Source organism: Artibeus jamaicensis, unplaced genomic scaffold (genome assembly GCF_021234435.1).
Source record: "Artibeus jamaicensis isolate MK-2021 breed Jamaican fruit bat unplaced genomic scaffold, CSHL_Jam_final contig_1715, whole genome shotgun sequence".
Taxonomy (NCBI): Eukaryota; Metazoa; Chordata; class Mammalia; order Chiroptera; family Phyllostomidae; genus Artibeus; species Artibeus jamaicensis.
The window spans coordinates 1161622-1187337 of record NW_026521335.1 but is presented as its reverse complement, the minus strand read 5'-3'; the positions used below and the strand labels follow the sequence as shown (position 1 = coordinate 1187337).

At 44.5% G+C, this 25716-nt stretch overlaps 3 protein-coding genes across 8 annotated transcripts in view; 2 read left to right on the top strand and 1 right to left on the bottom strand.

Annotated features, from left to right (window-relative positions):
- Positions 1-7468, bottom strand: part of PIP5K1A (phosphatidylinositol-4-phosphate 5-kinase type 1 alpha) — a 42162-nt gene extending 34694 nt beyond the window's left edge. For 2 of the 4 annotated variants that reach the window (XM_053670321.1, XM_053670312.1), the window contains exon 1: positions 6932-7468. In XM_053670321.1, coding sequence (XP_053526296.1) covers positions 6932-7010 — 79 coding nt within the window. In that variant the 5' untranslated portion in view covers positions 7011-7468. The remainder of the gene's footprint in view (positions 1-6931) is intronic. The other 2 variants (XM_053670301.1, XM_037126224.2) reach the window with 2 other exon arrangements.
- A 3333-nt stretch (positions 7469-10801) lies between these two features.
- VPS72 (vacuolar protein sorting 72 homolog) lies at positions 10802-20381 on the top strand. Its single transcript, XM_037126212.2, has 6 exons — positions 10802-11000; positions 14623-14775; positions 14950-15064; positions 15459-15635; positions 19340-19484; positions 19812-20381. The coding sequence occupies exons 1-6, from the start codon at positions 10884-10886 to the stop codon at positions 20185-20187; spliced, it is 1083 nt and encodes a 360-aa protein (XP_036982107.2). The 5' UTR covers positions 10802-10883; the 3' UTR covers positions 20188-20381.
- A 448-nt stretch (positions 20382-20829) lies between these two features.
- TMOD4 (tropomodulin 4) lies at positions 20830-25464 on the top strand. 3 transcript variants are annotated; one of them, XM_037126189.2, is made up of 10 exons: positions 20830-20908; positions 21972-22136; positions 22345-22501; positions 22805-22921; positions 23414-23503; positions 23681-23811; positions 23908-24015; positions 24415-24558; positions 24812-24956; positions 25355-25464. In XM_037126189.2, exons 2-10 carry the CDS (start codon positions 22014-22016, stop codon positions 25375-25377), a joined length of 1038 nt encoding a protein of 345 aa, XP_036982084.1. In that variant the 5' UTR covers positions 20830-20908; positions 21972-22013; the 3' UTR covers positions 25378-25464. The 3 variants fall into 3 exon arrangements, with proteins under 3 accessions (XP_036982084.1, XP_036982094.1, XP_036982101.1); XM_037126199.2 differs by having other exon boundaries at positions 20830-20936; XM_037126206.2 differs by lacking the exon at positions 20830-20908 and adding an exon at positions 20996-21047.
- Positions 25465-25716: the final 252 nt, after the last annotated feature.

Sequence of the window (25716 nt, the reverse complement as noted above, 5' to 3'; positions counted from 1 at the left end):
AAAGCTGAAAAGCAGTCCTGGAGTCATCTCTGCTAAGAGCCAACTAAGCAGCAAGAAATGAACACCAAATGTACTAAGATTTGTCTTGACAACACACAGCTTTTATGCAACATCTCTGTAACTAGTAACAATCTCTCTGATTGTTACAATCCCTCAGTTTCTTGACTTAGAAAATGAGGTTAAATTATAGTATCTCTACATTTTCCCCTAGTGATAAACTTTTGCTTTTACTTCCACAAGGCAAATTTTGTGGTTCTCAGGCTTCAAATATGTATCTCTCAGCACTAAAACCTTGTCTGAAGGTATCCAAATCCTTCAAAAGACCCAGGTGTCCTGGATAAGCCATCCGTGACAGAGAGGTATCTGAGATTTGTGACTAACTGCCACCTCCCAATTCTATTTCCAAACCTGGCTCTATCTTGAAAAAGCAATAAATCTTGCTGGACTGGAATGTACATGTTTCAGCAGAAAAGGCTTTCATTGCCCCCAAAATGCACTTCAAAGCAATTTCCTATCCCCACCCCCCACTGCAACGAAATCACTCAGCCATCCCTTTTCTACAAGTTCTTATTGAAAACTCGAAGTTTCCCAGGTTTGTTTACCTACAATGTATACAAGAAAGCTAATATACTCTAGCTAATTACATGTATATCTTTAAAAAAAACCTTCCCATTCTTTACCAACTTCCCTTGCTTACCTTCCCTTAGCCCACTCCCCATGACATCACTGATCCTTTAGTGCTTATTCTGAGTAAATTCCATATTGTTCAGTTAAGTATACAAGATAAATAAATAATAAGGTATACTGAACTCTCTACTAAGAACCTGCCCTCCTCTTTTTTTGCCAGGGTCTTCCTCAGACTCCAACAATAAGGAGTCTTTTAAAGAATTACCAGTTTATCAATTAATACACATTGTATACAGCCATTACAAATAAACAGAATAAAATTTCACAAAAGATAAAGAAAAAACGATTGGAGACAAAGTTTAAAAAACAGAGAGGTTGGCCCTGGCTGGGAAGCTCAGTTGGTTAAAGCATTGTCCAAGGTTACCAGTTTGATCCCTGGCAAGGGTACATACAAGAATCAACCAATGAGCGCATAAATAAGTACAACAAATCGATGTTTCTCTTTCCCTTCCTCCCTCTTTCTAAAATTAAAAAATATATATTAAAAAAAGAGGGACTTGAGAAAAAGTTCATTCACCACAAAACAGTAAAAGGAACAATAAAGCTCCTAAGAGCCCTGGCCAGGTGGTTCAGGTGACTGGAGCATCATCCTGTGCACCAAGAGGTTGCAGTTTGATTCCCAGTCAGAGCACGTACCTAGGTCATGAGGTCAACCCCTAGTCAGGGAGCAAACAAGAGGCAACTAATGAAATTTTTTTTTTTAGATTTTATTTATTTATTTTTTAGACAGAGGAGAAGAATGAAAGAGTGGGAAAGAAACATCAATGTGCGAGAGAAGGTTGCCTCTTGCACTCATTCAGTGGGGGACCTGGCCCACACAACCCAGGCATCTGCCCTGACCAGGAATGGAACCAGAGACCTTCAGGTTCGCAGGCCGGCACTCAATCCACTGTGCTACACCAGCCAGGGATACATGTTTTTAACTAACATCAATGCCTGTCTGTCTCTGTCTCTCTGCCCACCCACCATCATTTCTCTCTCAAAAAAATCAATAAACACAGCCGCCAGTAAGGATTTTTTTTTTAAAAAAGAGAAGCTCATTAGAGATAGAAAACAGGATCAACACATGTAGAAACTACACAATGCTCTCTTGAAAGGAAAGGGTGGAGAAGTGAAGTGTAATAGGGGAAATGGGCTAGGAAGGGGTTTCCTTTAGGAAACACCATTAGTCCACTCTCTGAAACGGAATGGTGGGCTGGGGTTTGAAACAGAGAAAAACAGATTCTCTTTGCCAGGGTATGAGAAAACAGCATACTTCCTGAAGTATACTTTTATCCTTGATCAAGAAAATACACCCAGTAAAAAGAAGAAAGAAGATAATGACAGCTTTGGTCTTGTTGCTTACTAAAAGTATCCCCAAATCCTAGGAAATATCCAATTCAGATGATAAAGTACCCACCTTTCTTCTCTCCAGTTCTTTGTCCTAGTGTATCTCTGTTTACTTCACTGGCCATAGCTTCCATTATATTATCAGAGAAAAATAGGCTAATAAAATATGTAATAGCTAGTAGTGAGCACATATTTAAGCAAAGTTATTAATCAGAAGAGTTTTATATCAACCCAGCACAGCACAGAGTTCTGTGTAAAACACACTATCCTACTATTCAAAGCTTGAGCAGCTATGGCAGAAAGAGATGGTCAATCAAAAACAATGACATTCTGCCCTCGATGGATGGCTCAGTTGGTTGGAGCATCATCTTGTACAGAAACCAAAAGGTTTCCGTTTCATCTGGGTCAGGGCACATACCTAGGTTGCTGGTTCCATCCCCTGTTGGGGCGCATAGGGTAGGAAACCAATGGTTGCTTCTGTCTCTCTCAAATCAGTATCTTTAGGGAAGATTTCAAAAGCAATTTAAAAAATGACACTCTGATGTCAGTTTTCTGGCAGAATATACCAAGAGGTCAAAGAAAAAGGGGGGTCAAAACACCCTAAGAAGAAAGCAAACAGAAAAATCTCTCCCTCCTTAAAAATCTCAACCAAACGTACTTAATGACTACTCGACATTTTGTTCTCTTTACATTTCCTAATGTCAGTTTACTTATCGCAGTAAACTGGCTTTAAGTGGCATTACTTTTCACTAGTACAGAAGAACTGAAGGGAAAGGGATCAGCCCATAAACAGTGTACACTGTACACACACACACACAAAAAAAAACAAACAAAAACCTTCAACAAAATCCCTACTTTTGGGAGTCATCAGATTACAGCACAATTTACTGGTAGGGCCCTGCTGGGTAGAACAAAGCCACCAGAATCAACCCTGGTCCTCTGATGTTTCCCTTAGTAGTTCAGAAAAAAGAGAAAGGAAAAAAATCTCATATTTACCTCCAAATCATCATGCTTATGATAAAATCATGTATGTAAAGGATGATAATTTCAAAAATGTTATGGTCTGAAGCAAAAGAAGTTATCGGTTCATATGTTCTAAGGTTTCAAGTACTTTTTCTTAGGGAGTCACATGCGATTTTATCACACAGTTCTTATTTCAGGGGAGCAGTGTACACCTTCACATTCTAACTTTACTTTCTAACTCCTCTACTAACTTCAAATCAAGTCTTTAAAACAGAAATACTTTACTGCCTTTATTGTAGTAAAAAGGGGACTCAGTGGCTGAATTTCAAGTCCTTGACGGACTAGTCAAACTACAAACAGAGAAACAGGCTCTCTCAACATTAGCATAACAGATGGTCGCGCTGTCAACAGCATTTATCAGGGCTGATTTTATTTTTTAAGTGGTGCTGCCACTGTCCTAATAATGAGGATTAGGGGAGAACAGGGAGGAAGAGAAGGAATAAATTTCCTTTACCCACCAAACAGCTGAAACTAGATGGTAAACTACATCATTTTTTAATTAACGACCAGTAAGTATTCAAAGTGATGAAAAGCAAGGACCTCCATCCAAGATTACTCTACACAGTAAAGCCATCATTTAGAATTGAAGGGCATATAAAGGGCTTCTCAGACAAGGTAAAGCTAAAGGAGTCCATCATCACCAAGCCCTTATTACTACGATATATACAATGTTAAAGGGACTTATTTAAGAAAAAGATCAAAACTAAGAACCGTAAAATGACAAACTCGCAGCCATAAACAACTGAATCTAAAAAAACAAAAACAAACTAAGCAAACAACTAGAACAGGAATAGAATCACAGAAATGGAAATCACTCTGAGGGTTATTAGCAGGGATGGGGGAGGTGGGAGGGGGAGAATGGGGGGAAAGGTACAGGGATTTAGAAGCATAATTGGTAGGTACAAAATAGATGGGGAGGTTAAGAATAGTATGGGTAATGGAGAAGCCAAAGAACTTATATGTGTGACCCATGGACATGAACTATGGGGGGTAACTGCTGAAGGAAGGGGGATACCAGGTGGAAGGGGGCAAAGGGGAAAAAATTGGGACAGCTGTTAATAGCATACATAATCAATAAAATATACTTAAAAAATATGATGATGGCTGCTGTAAGCTGACATTCATTTAAAACTGCTTCACCCAAATTCCAAACATGGTCAATTACTCCAATGGGAAAAGGTGTCAAACATCGCTAGGGTACAGTTTGTTCTGCCCTTGGTATTTCACTTGTCAGCACCATAAAAGACCAGCTCTGGCTTAATGGCAAAATATTCTAAACAGTGGACAACTGTTCTAAATATCTTGTCCCTCCTAACTTGAATGCCAAAAGATTTTGAGCCTCCAAAAGTTATGGGTGGCTTATTTAAAAGATCAATCAATTTACCCTAAATCCTGACATTTCTTATTCTGTATTTGTTTTCAAGCCAGAGAATCTTGCTTTTAGTTTTAAGATTTGGAGTTTCACCAAAATTTAAGTGAGTTCAGCAAAATATCTAAGAATAAATTGGTTTTAGGATGGTTAAAACACAACACACACACTCCTACTTTGAATTTCTACAAAGCTAGCTTTCTAGCTTTTCTTGATTTAGGAAATCATAAACCATCGCTTACTCCTGTCAATGTCCTATTTCTCCAGGTACCATCCAGACAGAACACCAGTCTCCCTAATCATCAACAAAAATTCTTAATAGCTCCCTTTGCATCAGAATCAAACATCCTATACTCTTCAAAAACATATCCTTAAAGTGAAATATTCTACTAAATTAAATTTACTAAACCCAAAGCTAAGTGAACATGCAAATACACAAAATGTCAACATTGTGTATTTGCACAGAATAATCCCATATTTTCAGGAATACTTATGAACAGAATTTTTCTTACTTTCTTAATCCAACTGTTTCAGTATTTGCCAAAGAAGCAGAAAAGGTAGGTGTAAGAAACAAAGGTTCTATTAGGAAAAGAATCTAAAGTTACTTATTTTGGGTATTTCTACACTTTGATTTCAGATACTAGATTAACATACCAGAGTCAAGGTGCTGTCAAGTCCACTGAAACACAATGTGTGACTCTGGTAAAAACACAGTAGGAAAAACATTTATACGATCTGACTTACTAACTGCTAGCCCTAGGATCTGGCAGAAAACTTAAAAAACTCAAAAATATCAAATAGTGACATCTTAAAAAGATGGGACTCAAGTAGTTGTAGAGATTGGAAGAAGAGGAAGATGTACCAGTGGTGACAAAGAAATACTTCCTTTTACTCCTAAATTTGTCCACCTGGCCAATACTTCCATGAGCTGGGGGCTGAGTCAAAATCTGGGATATAAACACATGGCTTTTAAGATTAACCTTGTTAAAAAAAACAACAAAAAACCCTACTTCTAATAGAAAAAATACCTGACTTGATAATTGAGAAGTTTAAGGACTACACATGACCATTCTTCTTTCTTGCATTGGAGGAGAGTGGAAAGGGGCTTTAAATTATGGACCTATTATAGTACACACACACACACACACACACACACAACTATCATTTTTACTTTATCCTTTTTCACACTTACATGCAACATGACTTGTTTTGGCTCTCTAATGCTTTCACAGGAAAAGCAAAAATCACCTCTCAAGAAACTAAAAATAGATTTACATAAATAAAGCTGCAGCTTATGAAGAAAATATCTGTGACCAGTATCAGCTCTGAGCTGCAATATGAAAAAGGTGGAACTCTCTATTTAGCCAATTCAAAATGGCAAGGATTCAAACCTAGGCCTCAGAGACATGTCAATATCCCAAGTTACGCATTCAACATCTGGTAGCTCCTCCTTTCTCAGTGTCCCGGCAACAGTCACTGTGGAACACCAGACATTTCTGATGGAAGCTCTAAAAAACAGTTTCTGACTCAAACTCCCCCCACATCCCAACACCACACAGCTCCCACATCCCAACACCACACAGCTCCCCTCCTACACACAATCTGTTGCTTCTCTTGTAGACTCCTCACCCTCCCTCAATCTTCAATAGTCCCTGGCTCCATTCTCCAAGTGCCAATTTCCTGATAGGCCCCAGCATTCTCCCAGTCTAATTCCTATTATGCAATATTCCCCCACAGCACTCAGAGCCACCCTGCCAACTCCATCCTCCTCAGGCCTAATTCCCAGCATCACCCCTGACGGCCTCTACTGCACCTCAAGCAACACTACATCATTCCACCTTCTCCACCTATTTTTAATCCTAATTTCCACATTCCTCAGGCTCCCTTCAACACTGTCCATTCCTTCCCAAGGCTGGTAAGCGTAGATATAGAAGTTACCCAACAAGTATGTTTGATAAAATATGTATCGGCAAGCACGCACGTGGGGGAGGGGGAGGCCGGGGGCACCAAGTGAGAAAGAATAACACATTAGGGGCAGTCTCCGAGAAAAGAGACATCTCCATTAATTCCCACCCCCAATAAAATTCACAATTCCCTAAACTCCCCAGCAATCAAAATCATCCCATTAAGTCCCACGGCTTCTCTTTCACATTTTCAATTTACCTCACAATCTTCTTGGATTCTACCTGCCTCTCATAATAAGTAATTTCCTCTCTACTTATAAGGCCTCCTTTCCTTTCCTTCCTTTGATGCCCGCCCCCTTCCTGACCCTACTTCTTAGTCCTCAACTCGGTCTCCTCCAAGACAGCCAAGGTTTTTGACAGCTTCCTTTTTCTCAATCAAATCCATCTCTTCCTCAGACTGCCCTGCCCGCTCAGAAAGCCCTGCTACTTAGAAGCTCAGCCCTCTGTTCTTACCGGCAACTCTCAGGACATACCCAGCTATAGGTAACCTTCCAAGTCTCGCTCTTGCTCCCACCGCACAGCCGTTACCAACCCCCTTTCCACGCCCCGCCCTGATTACCTGAGGACGAGGTGCAGGCAGGAACCCCGGGATCCAAGGATGAAAACCCCACCGCCGACGTCCCAGAGGCAGACGCCATCTTGGCAGCCCCCTCCCCCTCAGCGGCCTCACTCCCTTTCAATGGAGCTCTTCCCCTTCTCGGAGTCGAATCTTCCCCACGTCTCTTCCCAGAAACCGCGTTCTGACCGTCACCTTCCCGCCCCCTCCGGGGCCTCTCTCAGACAAGTCGGGCAGGCTCTCGGACCAGCTCAGGGCCGCACCATTTGGCTGGCATGGGGACAATCCACGTCTCGCACCCTCTCCGCAACTTTAACCGCTTTTTGTGGGAGCTATTTATCCCTTTAACAAGGGGGTAGGCTCAAGCCGGCTGCCGAGAACCCCTGTCCCGACCTAACCACACCTAAAGGAATGAGGGGGCGTGAGAAGTCCCGACAGAGCTAAAGCCCCCTCCCCCGCCTCCTAGCCACAGCCTGTTTATCGCCCAACTCCACAGCTCCACTCCTGGTGGCTAGCGAAGTCCAGACACTACGCATGCGCGCAATCTAGCGTTCCAACCCACACAATGCGGGGAGAAGGTCTGAGAAGAGCAAAGCCAATCCAGGGGCTAGTAATGGTCACATGACGCAAGTGCCTCAAGGCCAAACGAATCCAGGGTTGAATACTTAAGCGCCCAGAACTGCTGACAATCCCTACGGTGGCTCGGTGGGTCAATTTAACTCGTTCTTTGAAAGAACGGGGTTGCGTTGCCTGAGCTCAATATGATTGGCTCCGCGGTCCCTCTCAATTTTACATCCAGGAGAAGAGCTCCCGACAGACGCTCTAGTGTCAAGTTAGGGACTTGAAACACTCTAATATAATAAACCATAATAAACCATCACATGCCACCAAGTATACTTCCGGCTCCACTGCCTCGTTTACTATTTAGTTTTAACGCGCCTGCATGTCTTGCCTTCCTCTGACATTCAAAACAGATCTACACTTTGTTTGCCTCAAGCGCAATGCTGGGCACAGTGATCAAGTTCAGAAAATATTTGATGAATGGATGAAGACATGTTAAAAGAGACAAGGAGAGTGTTCAGACCATATCACAACATTCACACGATCCAAGCCCTTAAGTCTCTGTTGTCTGTGCTCCAAAGGGCATGGAGACACACATGACACTCTCCTTTAAAGTCTAGTCTTCGTACTAACCCTGCTCTTAACAAAGTACCCTGAAGGTTGTGAACTCTGTAGGGATCTGAAGATCTGTCTTTCTCTAAAGAGACTGAACTGCTGGAGAGCAACCACTGTATTCAGTTCACTCTTTCATCTTCAGCTACTTCTGTGATGTGACTTTGTACATGGTAGAGCCTCAGTAATTATTTGTGGAATGAATAAACGAAGAAGAATGGGAAAAAAATCCTAAGTTTGGTAGCCCCCAAGATGGCCTGGTTACCCTCTATCCAGACTCTTTCTGGGTCTTCAAAAAGGAACCTAGGACCTGACTCCAGAGAATATCCGAAGGCACTGACCACTCACTGCCTTCTATCCCTCTCATTAAGGTCTAAAATAATTGTTTCCCTGCTGCCACCTGCTGGATTATTTATTTATCTTCATTTGGATATTGAAGGCTAGACAAACTTGCATTTCTAATTCCACAGCAATGGAATTGTGTAGCACTGAAGTATTTTATGATTGCCTCTACCTACACCCCCCACCACTGAAATAAACAATACAAAAGCTAGACAGGTGGGGACACACTGTCAAGCAGAGGATTTGACATAGATATTGAACAAATATTTGTCAAATAAATTATTCTTGTTTCCATAAAAGACATGGAGTTGCTACCATTTCTTGAGTTATTTTAGAACTCACTGAAGAGGTAAAGCTGTTTCTGACTTTAAAACTGGAAATCGATCAATCGTTGATTCACTATGGCAGTATGTCAAATAGGGAGTTTTCTCCCTGGGATTTGATCTATGAATTTGATTTCAGTTGTCGCAAAAGAAGAAATCCCTATTTTGCAGCTTCTTATGGGTCTTTGTTTCTCTTTGGGGGACCAATAACAGAATGGCTACTGTTATTCTACTATCTTGTGCTATGTCAATCTGTTCACTTGTTTGTTTTCCTCATAAGACTGAATATTTCAGGGCAAAGATTACATCTTATCCATATTTATATCTCCAGGAATTGGAATAGTGCCTCACACAGAGTAGGTGCTCAGTACATGTCTCCTGAATATATGAATGGATGAAGGCAAAATTCAAAAAGGTGGGCTAGTGGTGTCTCCCATCTTTTCTCCCTAAATCTTGTCTCTGCTCCTGCTCCCACTCAATCGCTGAAGTGCTTTGAGTCATGGAGCCACTGTTGCCCAGTAACATTCCTGGCATAACAGAACTTCAGTGACATTATAGGGTGTGGAAGTAGGAGCAGAACAGGACATGCTGGCTTAGTGCCTCCAACGAAATGGAAAACGAAGTTCATCAATATGGACTTTGGAAAAGGGAGGCAATCTGGTGATCTCAGAATAGGTGATCTCATACACAGATTTGAAGGACATAGTGCACACACACAATGCTTTATTAAAGTAAACTTCATGTCTTACAATAGTTCCTAAGGCCAGAATGGAGGGGCTAGGAGCTACCAAGATCAATGTTGAGGCAAAATAAGAGGACGGGTACCTAATCCATTCAATTAGTCATTCATTAATTCATTCACTGAATTAACGTTAGCCCCATTGATGTCCCAGGCACTATGAGGGTTCCTGGTATATACAGATGAAAATAAACTCCCTGTCCTCAGAAAGATCACAGAGTAATGAGAGAGGCAGACACATAAATCATTAGAAAAAACATAATAGGTGCCATCATAGAGTATGTACAAGTGCTGTGGCTTGACACCCATATTTTCCAAATTAAAAAAAAATGGGAAGAGACATTGACGCATAGGCTTGACAATATCTCAGACTATTTGAAATTGGGACTATTCCAAAGAATAAAGGAGGAGTGATTGCCATGGTTATGAGAACTGTGCTGGGAAGAGAGGCATGGGTGTGCAAAAAGACTTCACTTTCTCATAGAATTATAATTTTTCCAGATAGACAAGAAAAGAAAGGGACTCTAAGGAGAAAGAACAGAGTGGATGCATGACAGAGAATCAGGCTTTAGGAAGTGATGCCTGAACAGGATGATGTGGCAGGAGGTGAGGGTAAAAGGAAGGGAGAGGCTAAATTATGAAGGCTCTTGAGTGTCATGTTAATAGTAGTTATCACCTATTAAACATCTCTGTGCATACTAAATACAGCACGAAGCAGTTAACAAGGATTATATCTCTTAACCTTCTCAACAACCTTCAGAAGCAAGTATTATTATTGGCCCCCACTTGACAGATGAGAAAACTGAGTTCACAGAAGTAAGGCAACTGCCCAAAGTCACACAGCTAGAACCTCAAAGTTCAAACTCCAACTCAGGTCTGGTTACTTCTAAGGCTCTGCTCTTAACTATATTACCATTCTGCCTCAAAGATTTTGGACTTTATCCTGTAGATGACAGGGAGCTATTAATGATATTTGAGCAGAAGAATGATGAAATCTGGGTTTTTAGAAAGGTTGGCGAGGTGAAAAATGAACTGGAGCAAAGAAAGACTGGCCTCTTCTCAATGAAAATGTGCTGATTCCCAAATTCTGGACTTAAGATAGTAGGGTAGCATCACGAGTCCTATCATCACAGGCCAGGTCGGAACAAGTCGGGGCGGGGAGCTTGGGGGTGGTGTCTGTGCAGGAGTGGGCGGGGCTGAAGAGAAAAGCCGGTTTAGGGGGCGGGATTAGGATCCCCTCGACGCTCTACTGCTTCTGCCTGTAGACAACCAGCTTCCGCCGCCGCCTGCCACGCGCAGGTAGTGGTGTGGAGCGCCGAGCTCTGAGCGCCGCGTTGGGTGAGGGGCTGTTGGTGGCCGCGCAGCCTCGGTAGGCGATATGAGTTTGGCTGGCGGCCGGGCGCCCCGGAAGACCGCGGGGAATCGGCTTTCTGGGCTTCTGGAGGCCGAGGAGGAAGATGAATTCTACCAGACGACTTATGGGGGTTTCACGGAGGCAAGAGCCGGGCCCAGAAAGAGGGAGGGAAAGAAGCTAAAAGGAGTCCTGAAGGGAGAAACCTCGGACAAAGAAGGGGGTGGGGAAGAGAGAGGAGCCTGGGCAGTTGAAAACTCAGGACTAAGTGGGGGAGTCGTGGGGTGCGGGGGAGGTACAGTGGAGTCCTAGAAGGGAGAGAGCTCTGGACGAGGCAGGGGTAGGGAACCTCTGTGGGAGCACCCCATAGTATGGCAGAAACCTATTATTTCTCCAGGTTTCTCTAGTTGCATATCTCACCGCACACCTGTCGTCTAGCGTGCGTGAGGGCCATCGTCGTCACGTGGTATATACGCGTTAGTCCACTCCCCAAAATAGAGGGGCTTAGCCTACCTTTTTAGCTTTCAAATACCAGTGTAAACGTCTCCTTAGATAACCCTTCTTTGACTGTCAAAAAAAAACTGTCCTCATTTATTATCTTCATAGAACATTTCACTTTGTAATTAGATTTGATTTGCTTGCTTGTTTATATTTTCGTATTAGTTTGGAAGCTCTGTAGGGTCAGAAATGGTCTATTTTGCTCAACAGTATATATCCAGTGCCTGGTCCAGTGTCTGGATTGGGTTGACATTTGTTAAATTTGTGTTGAGTGAATCTCTCCATTCTTTAGATATGTGTTGAGCACCTAGAGCAAGCCATGCCCAGTGAGTGATAGGCTCTAGCAAAACAATATTAAAAACACTACTTTGTCCTTATAGATTTCAGACCCCAGTGGGCATCTAGCTGGGTTAACACTTTAAAATGTGTGAGTAAAATGAGTGGTAAGCATAGGGTGCTGTGGGAACACATGGGAGCCAGAGTTGTTAGTTGGATGGGTATTCATGGGGACATAAGTTCAAGCTGAGGACAGTATGAAAAGTAGGCCTTGACTAGATGAAGAGCGGCAGAATTGGGAGCTGGGGGAGGAGAAAGGTTAGTCTACCAAGAGGGTGGGGCAGAATGTGTAAAGGACCTGATCCTGGTCCCGAGTTCTGTGCATGTGCTCTCGTTCTCTACACCTGAAGGAAAATAAAGATGGGTAGGGATGGAGGGAATAGGCATGGGCCAGAAACTGCAGGGCCTTGTGAGCTGTGGTAGGGTTAAGGAGTTTTGCTCTTCATCCAGAGGATTGAGAGAATGATGAAATTGACACTTTAGAAGAATCACTCTGTAATAAAGAGAATGGTTTGAGGTGGGCAGTGGGTATGGGGAATCATGGACGGACAGAAGGGTTCAAGAGAAATTAAGGCAGTAGAGTCCACAGGACTTGGTGACTGATCGGGAGTCATTACTTACACAACCCTAACCAGCTAGTTTAAAATAGAACTTTCTCATCCCTCTTCCAAAAGCCATTATCCTATTCCTGTCATTTTACGAGTCATTATTTAATATGTACCCGTCATGCTTCCAAAAAGGATTTAAGGAGGCTTATGATATAAACAAAAAGTAGGAACAGTAAAAATAGAGACAGATCAGAAGTAATTGTACCAGGAGCCTCTGCATAAATGGTAATAGTAATTGATATTAAATTTAGCCGTGAGAATCCTGGCAGTCAAATCCTGAATTTCTTTTTTTAGTAAGAAAGAAGCATATACGTTTTTTAAGAGAGACAAAACTTGTTCAGCTTTAAATCCTAGGGAGAATTACCTCCTAATGTATAAGATATAAAATAACAGGTGTTTGGTAGATGATGTAAAAATATTCTCTTATCTAGCCGTGTCGATTAACAGCCCTCAATAAAAGCCAAAGGAGGAATGGTAGTCAATCCGTAATTTAGTGAAAGCATTTTGATTGAGCACTAACCTAATACGTAGTTGAATTACTTCCCTCTGGTGATATAACTTAATACCACTTCAGAGCTGAGGGGATTAATGCGTTCCCAGGCTGTCTTTCACAAACATCACTTGGGAGGAAATGATGGTCATCAGTGCAAGATAGAACGCTGGCAGGCTTGGAGTGTCAACTGTCTCTGTCATTTGCTTGCTTTGGCAGTGTGTATACCAACATTAGCCCATTAGTCTGCATCATTGATTGAAGAGAGCCACATGTTTCAGGGGCCACACCCACCCAGTCAACTCCTCTGCCCCTAGTGAATAATTTTGCCCTTTCCTTTCTGACATGGCCCCCATTTTAAACCCTAATCTGCATCACTTCAGGGTCCAGGCTATACTCCATGTTCTCTACTCCAGCCCGTCTAATCCCTCCAGTTTGTACAACACCCCCTGTGCACAGTTTTCTTCTCTCATCGGATCTTCAGTGGCTCCCCACTCTACAGACTGGATTTTTGCAGCGTATAGTGCATTCCCATGTATAATGTGCATCCATGTTTTCGGCCCAAACTTTCAAGAAGAAAAAAATCTCTTGTTTTAATTTTTTAATTCAATTATTTATTTATATTTAGGCACTTGTTCTTTGTATTATAAAGGAATTTTAGCATTTTGACCATACAAATGTCATTATTGCTGTTTAGAGTTACACTTTCAACACATAAACATATGTAAAAGAATTAAGAACATTTATATAGATACGGAATTAGCACTACCCATGTATAATGTGCGTCCTTATTTTTCCCTCAAAAACTTGGGCAAAAAAGTGCGTGTTACACACAGCAAAATACAGTAGTAGTAATACTCAACCGTTTTTCTGTCCCAACACACTGAGGAGTAAGTCATTTCTCAGTAATTCTAGTTTACTTCAAAAATAATTATTAATGCTGGGACAAGTAAGGAGAGGATTGAGAAACACTGGCCTGCAAGTTAAAGTCATAACTTTATTAACCTGACACTTAAGTTTCTCTATAGATTGATCGATTTTATTCAAATCTTATAGCCCTATAGGGCATCAGTTAATGTTAGAAGGAGGCTGTTTTGGGGCCAAATATAGTCAGCTAAGTAGACTTCTTGCCAGAGATAAAGCTCTGCTTTACTTGGGTCTAAATCCTTATTTTATAAACATACACAGTCCTACTTTGTTCCTGCCACTCTGTAAACCCATAATTCCCTCTTTCCTCTTAGCTATCTAAATACTACCAGTATTTTACACTGTGTCTCAAGTTTTCTTCATTTTTAACAGCCTAAAGCAGAAGTTCATCCACTACAAACTACTGGACAAATCTGGCTCATTACCTGTTTTAATCTGGCTCTATACAAAAAAAGTTTGCCAACCCTTAATCTAAAGGAATAAAGGCTGAATATTAAACCTTCTTTGGCCACCAGTCTGTAGCAAGTATGGCTTCCTCTCAACACCTGTAAAGTTATTGCTGTCTGGTACTTTATATGTTGCCTTCTATTAAAACTTCCTTTTATATTTATGTTCTGCCCTCTAGTAGACAGTAAGACCCCTTAAAGTAGAGACCAAAGCATATCCTTTTGTACCCCACCACTCAACATGGTGTGATATAGGTAAAGAACAGTCAGTTGATGTTGGAAGGGGTGTTGCTGGAGCTAAAGGCCGTCAGCTAGGAAGGTTTCTTTCCTGAGGAAAATGAATGGCTGGGTTGGGAAGGAGAGTGGACAGCCCTGTCAAGAAAGCAAAGAGATTTTGTTCTTCCTGGAGGGACATTAATGATTCTGATGCCAGTGAGAACCTCATCTCCCTATGTCTTCAGGAATCAGGAGATGATGAATATCAAGGGGACCAGTCAGACACAGAGGACGAGGTGGACTCTGACTTTGACATTGATGAGGGGGATGAACCATCCAGTGATGGAGAAGCAGAAGAGCCAAGAAGGAAGCGCCGAGTAGTCACCAAAGCCTATAAGGTACAGGGGAAGTCCTGGTTTTCTTGGACTTCCCTAATTCCTATTTTCCCTTTCATCAGGTCCCGGTACTCCCTGTACCAGTCCCATTTCTTACAGTGCTAGTTTTCTCAAGATTCTCGTCGTCTTTCCCCTTACCTTTCTGTTCCTTGGTGTCTGATTCCAATCTGTCCCCAGGAGCCTCTCAAGAGCTTGAGGCCTCGAAAGGCCAGCACCCCAGCTGGTAGCTCTCAGAAGGCCCGAGAAGAGAAGGCACTGCTACCTCTAGAACTACAGGATGATGGCTCTGACAGTGAGTGGGGATGTTTGGGTCAATTGACAAAACTGGAATATGATGATAAAAGTGTCAGTGTCAAATTTGCTGAAGTTGATAACTGTACTATGGTTATATAAGGAAAATCCTTATTCTTAGGAAATACTGCAGTATTTAGGGATGGAGAGTCATGATGTGTGCAACTTAACTGTGATTATTCAGAAAAAGTAAGTTATAGAACACACGTACAATGCAGATGGGGCAAAATGTTAACAGTGATATGGGTAAAGCATACATGGGTGTTCTTTCTACTACTGCAACTTTTTTGTAAGTTTGAAATTATTTCCAAAAAAAAGTTTTAAAAGTAAAAAAAAATCAATAAAGGAGGTAGACATGAAGTCAAAGATTTCTTCCTCTCTGATATCCTTTCCAGGTCGGAAGTCCATGCGTCAGTCTACAGCTGAACATACACGGCAAACATTCCTGCGAGTACAGGAAAGGCAGGGCCAGTCACGGAGGCGAAAGGGGCCCCACTGTGAGCGGCCACTGACCCAGGAGGAGCTGCTCAGGGAAGCCAAAATCACAGAGGAGCTCAACTTACGTTCACTGGGTCAGTGTATGGTTTTGAGAACAGTGGGTAGAGGAGCTGAAGAGCATGAGAAAAGTGGAGGACCAAAAGAACTGGAAAGGTGGAGATATGGGAGAAGGGAATTAGAAGAAAAAACTGGGTATAATAAATTATTAGGTATAAAGAGCTAGGGAGTTACAAAGTCTCTGAAGCACAAGTGATATTGAGGTACTCTGGTATAAAATAAGGGTTGTATAGAACTGAGTTCAAATGCTAGCTCTGCAGTTGTTATAAGACTGGGGGTAAATAACTTACTTGCATCTTGCTTTCTTTGTTTACAATTGGGGTAGTAATGTCTATTTTAATGATCAGGAGAATTAGAAATTCAGTAGAATCAGTTCATAAGATAAATTGCTGTAAAGTAAAAGAATTTTTAAATCTCAGTTTATATGCTATTTGGTATACAATCGTGTATAATAATATATTGTACAAAAACAAATTTCTTTGTATGGTGAGTCTCAAATCATAAGAGGGTACACGAGAAATAGAGGGGACAGATGTCATGTGCTCATTCTGGGTCACACTTTCATTGAGTGAAATAGTGAAGTAACAGTATTATCAGTAATCCAGGTCTGGGTGTGGGAGTTTACATTGACAAAGAATGATTAAAATGATAGGTTGAGGAATCTTAGCCCCATTTAAAAAGGAAAACAAACCCTGGCTGGTGTGGCTCAGTGGAGTGAGTGCTGGCCAGTGAACCAGTCACTGGTTTGATTCCCAGTCAGGGCACATGCCTGGCTTGTGGGCCAGGTCCCCAGTAGGGGGTGTGCAAGAGGCAACCACATTGATGTTTCTCTCCCTTTCTCTCTACTTTCCCCTCTCTAAAAAGAAATATATAAAGCCTTTTTAGGCTTTATAGGAAATAAAAAGGAAAAGAAAGCCCCCGGAAGGGGCTGATAGAATGAGGAGAACCCATGTACAGCAGGTACTGAAAAAGTAGAAGAACAGACATACCTGCAGGGTAGTGGAGCAAACAGACCTGAAAGACAGTATGTTGTGGTCACAACCTGGATGTACAGTTTTGAATTATTTCAGAGCTGGAGCAGTTTCAGGCGTTGACAAAGTCTAGGCTGTAACTATAGCAGAATGGAGTAACTAATGTATCATGGATAAGAAGGTTATCAAGAGATGAGGTTATAGCCTTGACTGGTGTGGCTCAGTGGATTGAGTGCTGGCCTGTGAACCAAAGGGTCATTGGTTTGATTCCCTGTCAGAGCACATGCCTGGGTCATGGGCCAGGTTCTTGGTGGGGATTGCATGAGAGGCAACCACACATTGATGTTTCTCTCCCTCTCTTCTCTCTAAAAAATAAATAAAATCTTTTTTCAAAAAAGAGAGTGGTGAGGTTGTAAAGAAACTAGGGGTGTGGTGTTGAAAGGGCTACCTGTGTGTACTTCAAAGTTACCAGGGTGACTGAGAGGACAGGAGTTGGGAACTGTTGCCAGAGTCTTCCATGAGTGAGGGGGTGACTGTGACTAAGAAGGAGAGGAGACAAGCTGGATTGTGGGCTCAGGTCTCAGAAGAGAAGGGAGTGTGTAGGTGGGTAGAAGAACAGTGATCTCAAAGCTGCAGTGTGGGGCTCAATAGGACACAGGCGAATCTCGTGGGACGTGAGAGGGTGAGCTGCCTCTACCAGAGGGCCGCAGGGGGCGCGGCGACCTCACTAGGTGATAGGTTTCTGGTAAGACAGGTTGTGAAATGCTCAGTGAGGGAAGTTATAAATGAATTGGCTGATTATAGAGCAGGAGTTCTGAGACTGCAAGGAAGTGTTCCAGAGGAGGGTTGGAAGGTTGGCTCTGGGGAAAGAAAACAATATTATCAGGCAGAATTTGAGTACACAAAAGGTTAATTTACTTGAGGGGTTTCTAGAGGACTCTTCTGGTTGGAGTTTATCCAGAGGTTTGTGTTCACAGTACCCACATTTAACAAGGAAACACATTTGGAGTTAATTCAGAGGAACGGAACCGGGAATATTTTGATCTGTGTATACATTGACAGATATTTGTTGAATGCTTGTAATGTGTGGAATGCTGCATGACTTGATAGTTTGTAGGTAATATGATGTCTTGGCTGCTGTGGCTCGGTGGGTTGAGTGCCAGCCTGCCATCTGGAAGGTCACCGGTTCAATTCTGGTCAGGGCACATGCCTAGGTTGCAGATCAAGTCCCCAGTTAGGGGTGTGTGAGAGGCAACCGATTGCTATTTCTCTCACATATTGATGTTTGTCTCCCTCTACATCTCCCTCCTTTCCCCTCTCTCTAAAAGTAAATAATAAAAATCTTAATTTGTAGGTAATATGAGTCACAGTCACTGCCCATGAGGAGGAGACATCCACCAACCGTACACTGCCATGGAGCAGTGTCATAGGGTCCAGCCAGGGGGACTGTGGCGTAGTAGAGAGGTGTGCCTAAAAGGAGCAGTTACTCGGTTCAGCTGCCTGTGAGAATGCAGACCAAGGGTTACCACCCCGGGCTGCCAGATTTTCTTAGGATTTTTTAAGAGACACCAGAAATCTCTGTATTTAAAGTAATTATCTAATTTTTAAATGTCAACAACTAATTCAAATTTTTCTCTTTTTTTTAAAAGGTCTTATTTATTTTTAGAGGAGGAAGAGAGGGAGAGAAACATCAACGTGTGGTTGCCTCTCACATGCCCCTTATTGGGGACCTGGCCAGCACCCCAGGCTTGTACCCCGACTGAGAATTGAACCAGCGACCCTTTGATTCACAGCCCACACTCAATCCACTGAGCTACACCAGTCAGTCAAATTTTTCTTTAAAAGACAATGCAGGTCAGCCCTGGCTGGTGTGGCTCAGTGGATTGAGCATGGGCTTGTGAACCAGAGAGTCACGGTTTGATTCCCAGTCGGGGTGCATGCCTGGGTTGCAGGCCACTTCCCAGCAGGGAATGCATGAGAGGCAACTGTACATTGATGTTTCTGTCCCTCTCTCCTTCCCTTCCCCTCTAAAGATAAATAAATAAAATCTTAAAAAAAAAAAGACAATGCTGATCAAACAAAATACTTAAGTGGGCTGCCAGCTTGCAACTTCTGCCACGGACTGTGATAAGCACAGTAACAGAAGAGTGTCCTAGGCTCTGGGGTGGCAGAAGGAGGGAGTGACTCAGAGTCATTATTACACAAGGAATGGTTCAGTGGGATGGGTGTTATAATCAGCCTGGAGACACATGGACACTGATTTTAACTATTTAAAGGACTGTCATGTGGACGACATTAGATTCTGTTCTCTGTGGCCTTAAAAGGTAAAAAACAGTATCATCAGACACTTTCCTATTTCAGCTCAAAATAGGAAAGAACTGTAATGACTAGAGATGCCGAAAGATGTGCTGCCTGGGATGGGAGCAAGTTGACAGGGCAGTTGTGGGGAGTGTGTGGGGAATTGAACAGGCTCCTCCTCAAAGGGTCCCTTCCAACTCTGAAGTCCTACAGTTCTGGGCAGGTGAGGGGCCAAGTGGACTTTAGAAATGGTGAGCAAAGAGAATTCAAGAGGGGCAAGCAGGAAACGTTTTAAGATGGGAGATGCTAGAGGACCCTAGAGGACTTTGATAATGGGCTTGGTAGGCAGTGACTAAACAGCCAGGAAGATAATTGAGAGATTGTAGGACAGAACTGGGATGTGGAAAGAGGGGCAACTGACCATCCTCTCATTCCTTCTTTTGACCTTGAAGAGACATATGAGCGACTAGAGGCTGACAAAAAGAAGCAGGTTCACAAGAAGCGGAAGTGCCCTGGGCCTACAATCACCTATCATTCAGTGACAGTGCCGCTGGTGGGGGAGCCAGTCCCTAAAGAGGAGAATGTCGATGTGGAAGGGTGAGTAACTCTCTCGGGGGGAAGGGAAGAGAGGTTTCTCCCTTCTCTCAGCTTTAATTTTCAGAACCCTACCTCCCTTGCTTTCACTGACACGTCAGTATGTTTCAGATCCTCTCCCCTTCAGCTCCCTATCTCTTTCCCTTGTAGCCCCTTTTCTCCCTCTGTTTTTCTATCCAGCCCAGCTTTCTTTTCTGGTGTGTCACTTAATGGACTCTCTCAGAATGTCTCCCTCTCTCTGCCACCTCCTCTTTCCTCACCTCTCTGATCTTTTTTTATCTCTTGATTTCTATATCAGCTCTTAGTGTTTTTCTCTGTCTTTTCCTTCAGACTTGATCCCGCTCCCATGGCTCCCCGTGCTGGGCCTGGACCCATCGTCTCTCCTGCTCGCTGCTCACGCACCTTCATCACTTTTAGTGATGATGCGACATTTGAGGAATGGTTTCCCCAAGTGAGGCCCCCAAAGGTCCCTGTTCGGGAGGTCTGCCCGGTGACCCACCGTCCAGCCCTGTACCGGGACCCTGTTACAGACATACCCTACGCCACTGCTCGAGCCTTCAAGATCATCCGTGAGGCCTACAAGAAGTACATCACTGCCCACGGACTGCCACCCACCGCCTCTGCCCTGGGCCCGGGCCCACCACCTCCCGAGCCCCTCCCTGGCTCCGGGCCTCGAGCCTTGCGCCAGAAAATTGTCATCAAATGAAGAGATGTCTGTTTCTTAAAACCTCTTTCCTGCCTGACTTCGGCTCTCAGTGTCCCCCCTCCACGCCCCATTTCTCCCTTCGTCATCTCTAATCTTAGCCCAGCCCTTTACTATATTTCTTTTGCCATCTTTTCCCCTAGTTCCTACTGGTTTTGTTTGTGTTTTTTAATCTAATAAAATAGAAGGATCCCTTTTGTCTGATGTCTAATTTAGGGTTGGGAGCAATAAGTATTTGTGAATGCCTGAGTGTATGTGGATCTTTATATTTGTTTAATAGTTGCCCTTTTTAAATTGTCAAGTATTCATTGCTCCAACCAGATTATAAACACCTTAAACTTAGACACGAAGTAAAAGCCTTACACTAAGCCTTTACATCACCTTACAGTCACTGCTTTGAACACAGCAGGCACCAAGGAAGTAGGATCTCTCTGATTCTCATAGAACTCCAATTTCCAGAACCTAGGCCTGTGTGAAGGAAAAGGGAGGAGGTGGGTGTCATGGCTGTTGGTGGCCACTAGAGGCTCCCGGGGCTGGGCAGGGTATGGGGGCTGTGTATATGTGATCTCCCACTACCCCCCACCTGGCCAGAGCTAAAATAATAAAATGCTGAGCTCACTGTTCCCCCACCCTTTCCCCCGGCACTGGGCACTGGGCTCTGGGCTCCTCCTGCCACGGGGACAGTGCTCCAGTAGAACAGACAGACTGACCTACAGAAGGGGAGGTGAGGAGGGAAGTGGCCATCAGGACTGGTAGGTGGGGAAGGCAGGGGGCTCATGGATCAGAGCCTGGTGGGAGATGGCTCTGGGAAGTGGCTCCTACTGGGAATAATACAAAGTCTGTCTCTGTCTCTGTCACTCAATGTAAGTTTCTGCCACTGTCCGTCATATCCCTTAACTGTGTAGTTTACATCGTCAATGTAAATATCACACACTTTCTGCCTCTTTCATATTCAGCATGGTGTGTATGTGTAGCTTGGATGTATTTTCTTATATTGTAAAAGCTTGTGCAAATTTAATCCACTGTTTTTAAAGAAACTTTATTCCATTTAGAAGGCATTTTTCACCCATTGGTCTGGTGTCACCTTCCTGTCCAATGCCAGGGACAAATTATGGGGACTCAGCCCTCCCTCCCGAGGCCATACTACCCTTCCCCCAACCTGGAAGTGCCTGCTCCTCCAGCTTCTCTGCACCCTGGTTTCCCTTAGGATTTTAGAATTTTAGCAAATGTAGAAAGTGAAATCTTGATCCCCCACAATAAAAGAAGACATGAGCGTGGAGTAAGAGAACTTTTTTTCTCCACAACCCCAATCCTTGCTTTCTTAAGCCAGTTTGAGGCAAAGACTGGATTATGGGACAAAGAGGAGGAATATCCCTGAAGCTGTCTGCCCACCTCCCCTTTTTCTTTCAATAAGAACTGGGCCTGGGGCCGGCTGTGCTGGCAGGGCTCCCGGCAGCTGTGCTAGGTCAAGAGGCCCGACCAGCAAAGTTGTATAGGAGAGGGGAGCTGCCGGGATTTCTCTGTCATACAGTGGGCGGACAGATCCAGCCTGGATGCCTGTGATCCTCATCCAGACTGTCTGGAAGCTGGGGAAGCAGGAAGGAGGCCCTGGTTCTAACTAAACAACCTAACTTCCCCTGTCTTCCATCTTCCCATCTTCCCATCTAGATTTCTAACATAAAGGCATCCGGTTCATTGTTCTACTCCCTGGGTGGTCTGTTTGTGTCCCTACTGTGTTTGTCCCTATAGGTCTTTCCATTGTCCAACCACTTTCCCATGTTCCTCAGGCTCTGTGAGTGCCACACTGTGGGGAGGGGGTGGGGGCCATCATGTCATCGTATCTGAAGGAACTGGAGAAATACAGAGACATAGATGAAGATGAGATCCTAAGGACCTTGAGCCCTGAGGAGCTAGAGCAGCTGGACTGCGAGCTACAAGAGATGGACCCCGAGGTAGGGGCTCCAGAACAAGGAACCAGGGGCAGTCCCCAGGCGTTTGGGGAAGGGTGCAGGGCCCTGGGGGGCTGAGACCAGGGCTACCCACAGGGCCCGGAGTCCCAAGAGGACCCAGGAACGGGTGTCTGGAGATGTTTTAGGGAGCCCTGGAGGTGCCTCACATCAGAGGGGAGGTCTGACTTGCTCCCCAAAACTCATCCCTAAGAACATGCTCCTGCCAGCTGGACTTAGACAACGTGACCAGACAAAGAAGAGCCCAACAGGGCCACTGGACCGAGAGGCCCTCTTGCAGTACCTGGAGCAGCAGGCACTAGAGGTCAAAGAGCGAGATGACTTGGTACCCTTCACAGGCGAGAAGAAGGGTATGGAGACCCTGCCATCCCACAACACAAATGGCTCCCTCTCATATGTTCTCCCTCCAGCTTCCCTGCCAGCTCCTAGCTGCTTAGGGACTCGGCTGCCCTGATACCTGCATGAATGCTTGCACTCTTCAGCTCTTATAAAAGATCAGGGGACTCAAGAGCCCTGAGCTTGTAGAGGATTCAGGCTTTCTACTGTTCCCTAGTGACCAAGCATTCCAAGACCTCCCAGAGAAGAAAAGGAAGCTGGAGGCCAGGCTTAGGAGAAATGGCCTCTACCTGAATCATCCTTCCTCTCTCCATCAGGGAAACCCTATATTCAGCCCAAAAGGGAAATTCCAGCAGAGGAGCAGATCACTCTGGAGCCTGAGCTGGAGGAGGCACTGGCCAATGCCACAGATGCTGAAATGTGTGATATTGCAGGTAGGCAGCTGGGGAGGTTGAAGAGGGTGGGAAGATCAGGGGCAGGGGCTCTTAGTCATGGTATGGGATTAGTGAGGAAGGCTCTGAACCAGGACATGAATGTTTGAAAAAGCCTCAGGTAGTGGTTTTTAATTTTTCTTATTTATGTTAGTCCATTTGTGTGTGTTTTTTTTTAATTAGTTAACATCTCAAGGGCCTTTTACAGGGATTATAAAGCAAATAAAAGTGGAACTATTCTGGCTGAAAAGAGGAGGAAGTCTGACAGACTTTCTCACCCTCTAGTGGCTCCTTAGGGACCCTCTCTCAGTGTTTTAAAAACCACTGCCTTAAGTAGTTTACAGAAAGGACCCCTGGGGCCAAAGAAGGAAGAACCTCTTTGGAAGAGTGGAGGAGGTCAAGCTTAAAAAATGCAACAGTCAGAATGAGGTGGAAGGGGTGGCTTGGCACAAATCCCTTCTCATTCCACATGCCCCCTCTGCCTCCTCTTTCCAGCAATTCTGGGCATGTACACACTGATGAGCAACAAGCAATACTATGATGCCCTCTGCAGTGGAGAAATCTGCAACACTGAAGGCATTAGCAGTGAGTATGTTTGAGAGCATGGCCCCAGGACTCTTGGCGGGCAGTCCCGGAGTCTTGAGGAAAGATAGCAAAGGATGAAACAGGTGAATTGGGGAGGGGGCACGTGTAAGTGATAAGAAAACCGACAGGGAGAAGGTTGTGGGGGATGTGGGGTTTCCTTCCGGCCCTCACCCACAGGTGTGGTGCAGCCTGACAAGTATAAGCCAGTGCCAGATGAGCCTCCAAATCCCACAAACATCGAGGAAATAATAAATCGTGTGCAAAGCAATGACAAGGAGCTGGAGGAGGTGAACCTCAATAATATACAGGTATTTGACCCCCATCCTCCAAATAACAACACATGGAGATAACTACTGACATGTGAGTTCCTGGGCCCACCATCTCCTCCTGTTCTGCTCTCATAGGACATCCCAATACCCAAGCTAACTGAACTGTGTGAGGCCATGAAGACAAATACCCACGTCCGGAGCCTCAGTCTAGTGGCCACGAGGAGTGGTGACCCAATTGCCAATGTAAGGCTGGTGGACATCCCTAGCCCTCTCCCCATAACCAGACCTGCTTCCCTGGCAGGGTTGTCATAAAGGGCTGCACTGGGGGGTGCTAGTCCCCTCATGCTCTCCTAGGGTACCCCTGATGGAGACTCCTACCCTGAGTTCGAAGGCTCACAGCTCTGAAATCCTCAGATCATCTTCCCAAAGAGCCACAACCTCTCTGCCCCGCCTCAATTCTACTGCACACTGAATCTCCCCGCTTTCCCTACTACCTACCCTCACTTCCATCTCCCTCTAGCCCCACCTATAGCTCCTCAAGGGCTCATCTCAAAGACCTGTGTTTCCCTCTTGCTCCTGTTTGCTCTCCTCAGTCATCTGTGAAACTGGCCCCTAAACCTAACCCAAGTCCCTACTACCCAGGTGGTGGCTGACATGTTGCGTGAGAATCGTAGCCTCCAGAGCCTGAACATTGAATCCAACTTCATTAGCAGCACAGGGCTCATGGCTGTGCTGAAGGCAGTTCGGGAAAATGCCACACTCACTGAGCTCCGTGTAGACAACCAGGTCAGCATTCCGTTCCCTTGGGCTTTACATTCAGCTAATGCTTCCTGAGTCTCCTCCCTGCGGCAGCCACTGGGTCAGGATCTCATCTGATCTTGTTGATTTCTCTTCACTGTCTCTGTGAAGGCAGCCGAATCAGCACCTCTCATCACCCACTCTAGAGAAACAAGCCTCCTTGACCTCCCAAAGGGTGGGTGGTCTGGAGCAGTGAATAACCCAGAGAGTGGCTGACAGCTTTCATTTCTCCCTCCCCCAGCGCCAGTGGCCTGGTGATGCGGTGGAGATGGAGATGGCCACTGTGCTTGAACAGTGTCCCTCCATTGTCCGCTTTGGCTACCATTTTACACAGCAGGGGCCACGAGCTCGGGCAGCTCAGGCCATGACCCGGAACAATGAACTACGTGAGTAACTGCAGACGTGGTGTTGGGAGGGAGGGTCAAGTTGGTGCAGAAGCTGATGGATAGTCCTAAAGGGGACTTACTAACATCTGGGGGTGCGGCCCAAGCGATACTAACATGAGAAATTCAAATACCATAAGTGGTCCAAAAGTAGAGAGAAAAGTCCCCTGCCCCAAATCTATACCTCCAGAAAAGTGGAAGGAAACGAGACATATCTGTTTGGAAGCACAGTATTTTTGTTGTCATTTCTTCTTTTCTTTTATTAATGTGGCATGAGCATGTTTGGTGGCCTAAGACATTACCTCTTTACAAGTCTAGCCAAGGAACTGGGAAGGAGAAGACCACCTTTGCAGAAAGCAAGTGATGGGACAAATCTTGTATTTACTTTTCCTCCTTTACAGGTCGCCAGCAAAAAAAGAGATGACACTACCTTTGCATTTACCATCAATAGCTGGGGGCCCTGAACCCTCATCTATCCCCCTTTTCCTGTAAATAAAGGTCCTTCTGTCCACCCTGCCTGCCTCCTTCCTTGGGCTTTGGGGTGGAAATCTTGGCGCTAACACCCAAGGGTTACTGCCAGTTCATCAGGGGATTATTTATACTCTGGGGATCAACAGGCAGGGAGGTTCAAGTTACTAGGAAGAGGTGGGGGAGCTCCCTCCCTTGGTGTTCCCCATAACTCTGCCAGCGCCTTCAGTCTCTTCTACTTTCACAGGATACTTAGCCTCAGCCCTGTTTCCAGATGTGGTCAGGCTTCCCCCCA

What these genes read in the sequence shown, in the direction of transcription:
- VPS72 (XM_037126212.2), top strand. Translation starts at nt 10,884, where the DNA reads ATGAGTTTGGCTGGCGGCCGGGCGCCCCGGAAGACCGCGGGGAATCGG. An exon ending in ACAGGATGATGGCTCTGACA is followed by an intron (nt 15,065 to 15,458) that starts GTGAGTGGGGAT and finishes TATCCTTTCCAG; the next exon opens with GTCGGAAGTCCATGCGTCAG. An exon ending in GAGAATGTCGATGTGGAAGG is followed by an intron (nt 19,485 to 19,811) that starts GTGAGTAACTCT and finishes CTTTTCCTTCAG; the next exon opens with ACTTGATCCCGCTCCCATGG.
- TMOD4 (XM_037126189.2), top strand. Translation starts at nt 22,014, where the DNA reads ATGTCATCGTATCTGAAGGAACTGGAGAAATACAGAGACATAGATGAA. An exon ending in TACAAGAGATGGACCCCGAG is followed by an intron (nt 22,137 to 22,344) that starts GTAGGGGCTCCA and finishes CTCATCCCTAAG; the next exon opens with AACATGCTCCTGCCAGCTGG. An exon ending in CAACACTGAAGGCATTAGCA is followed by an intron (nt 23,504 to 23,680) that starts GTGAGTATGTTT and finishes CCTCACCCACAG; the next exon opens with GTGTGGTGCAGCCTGACAAG.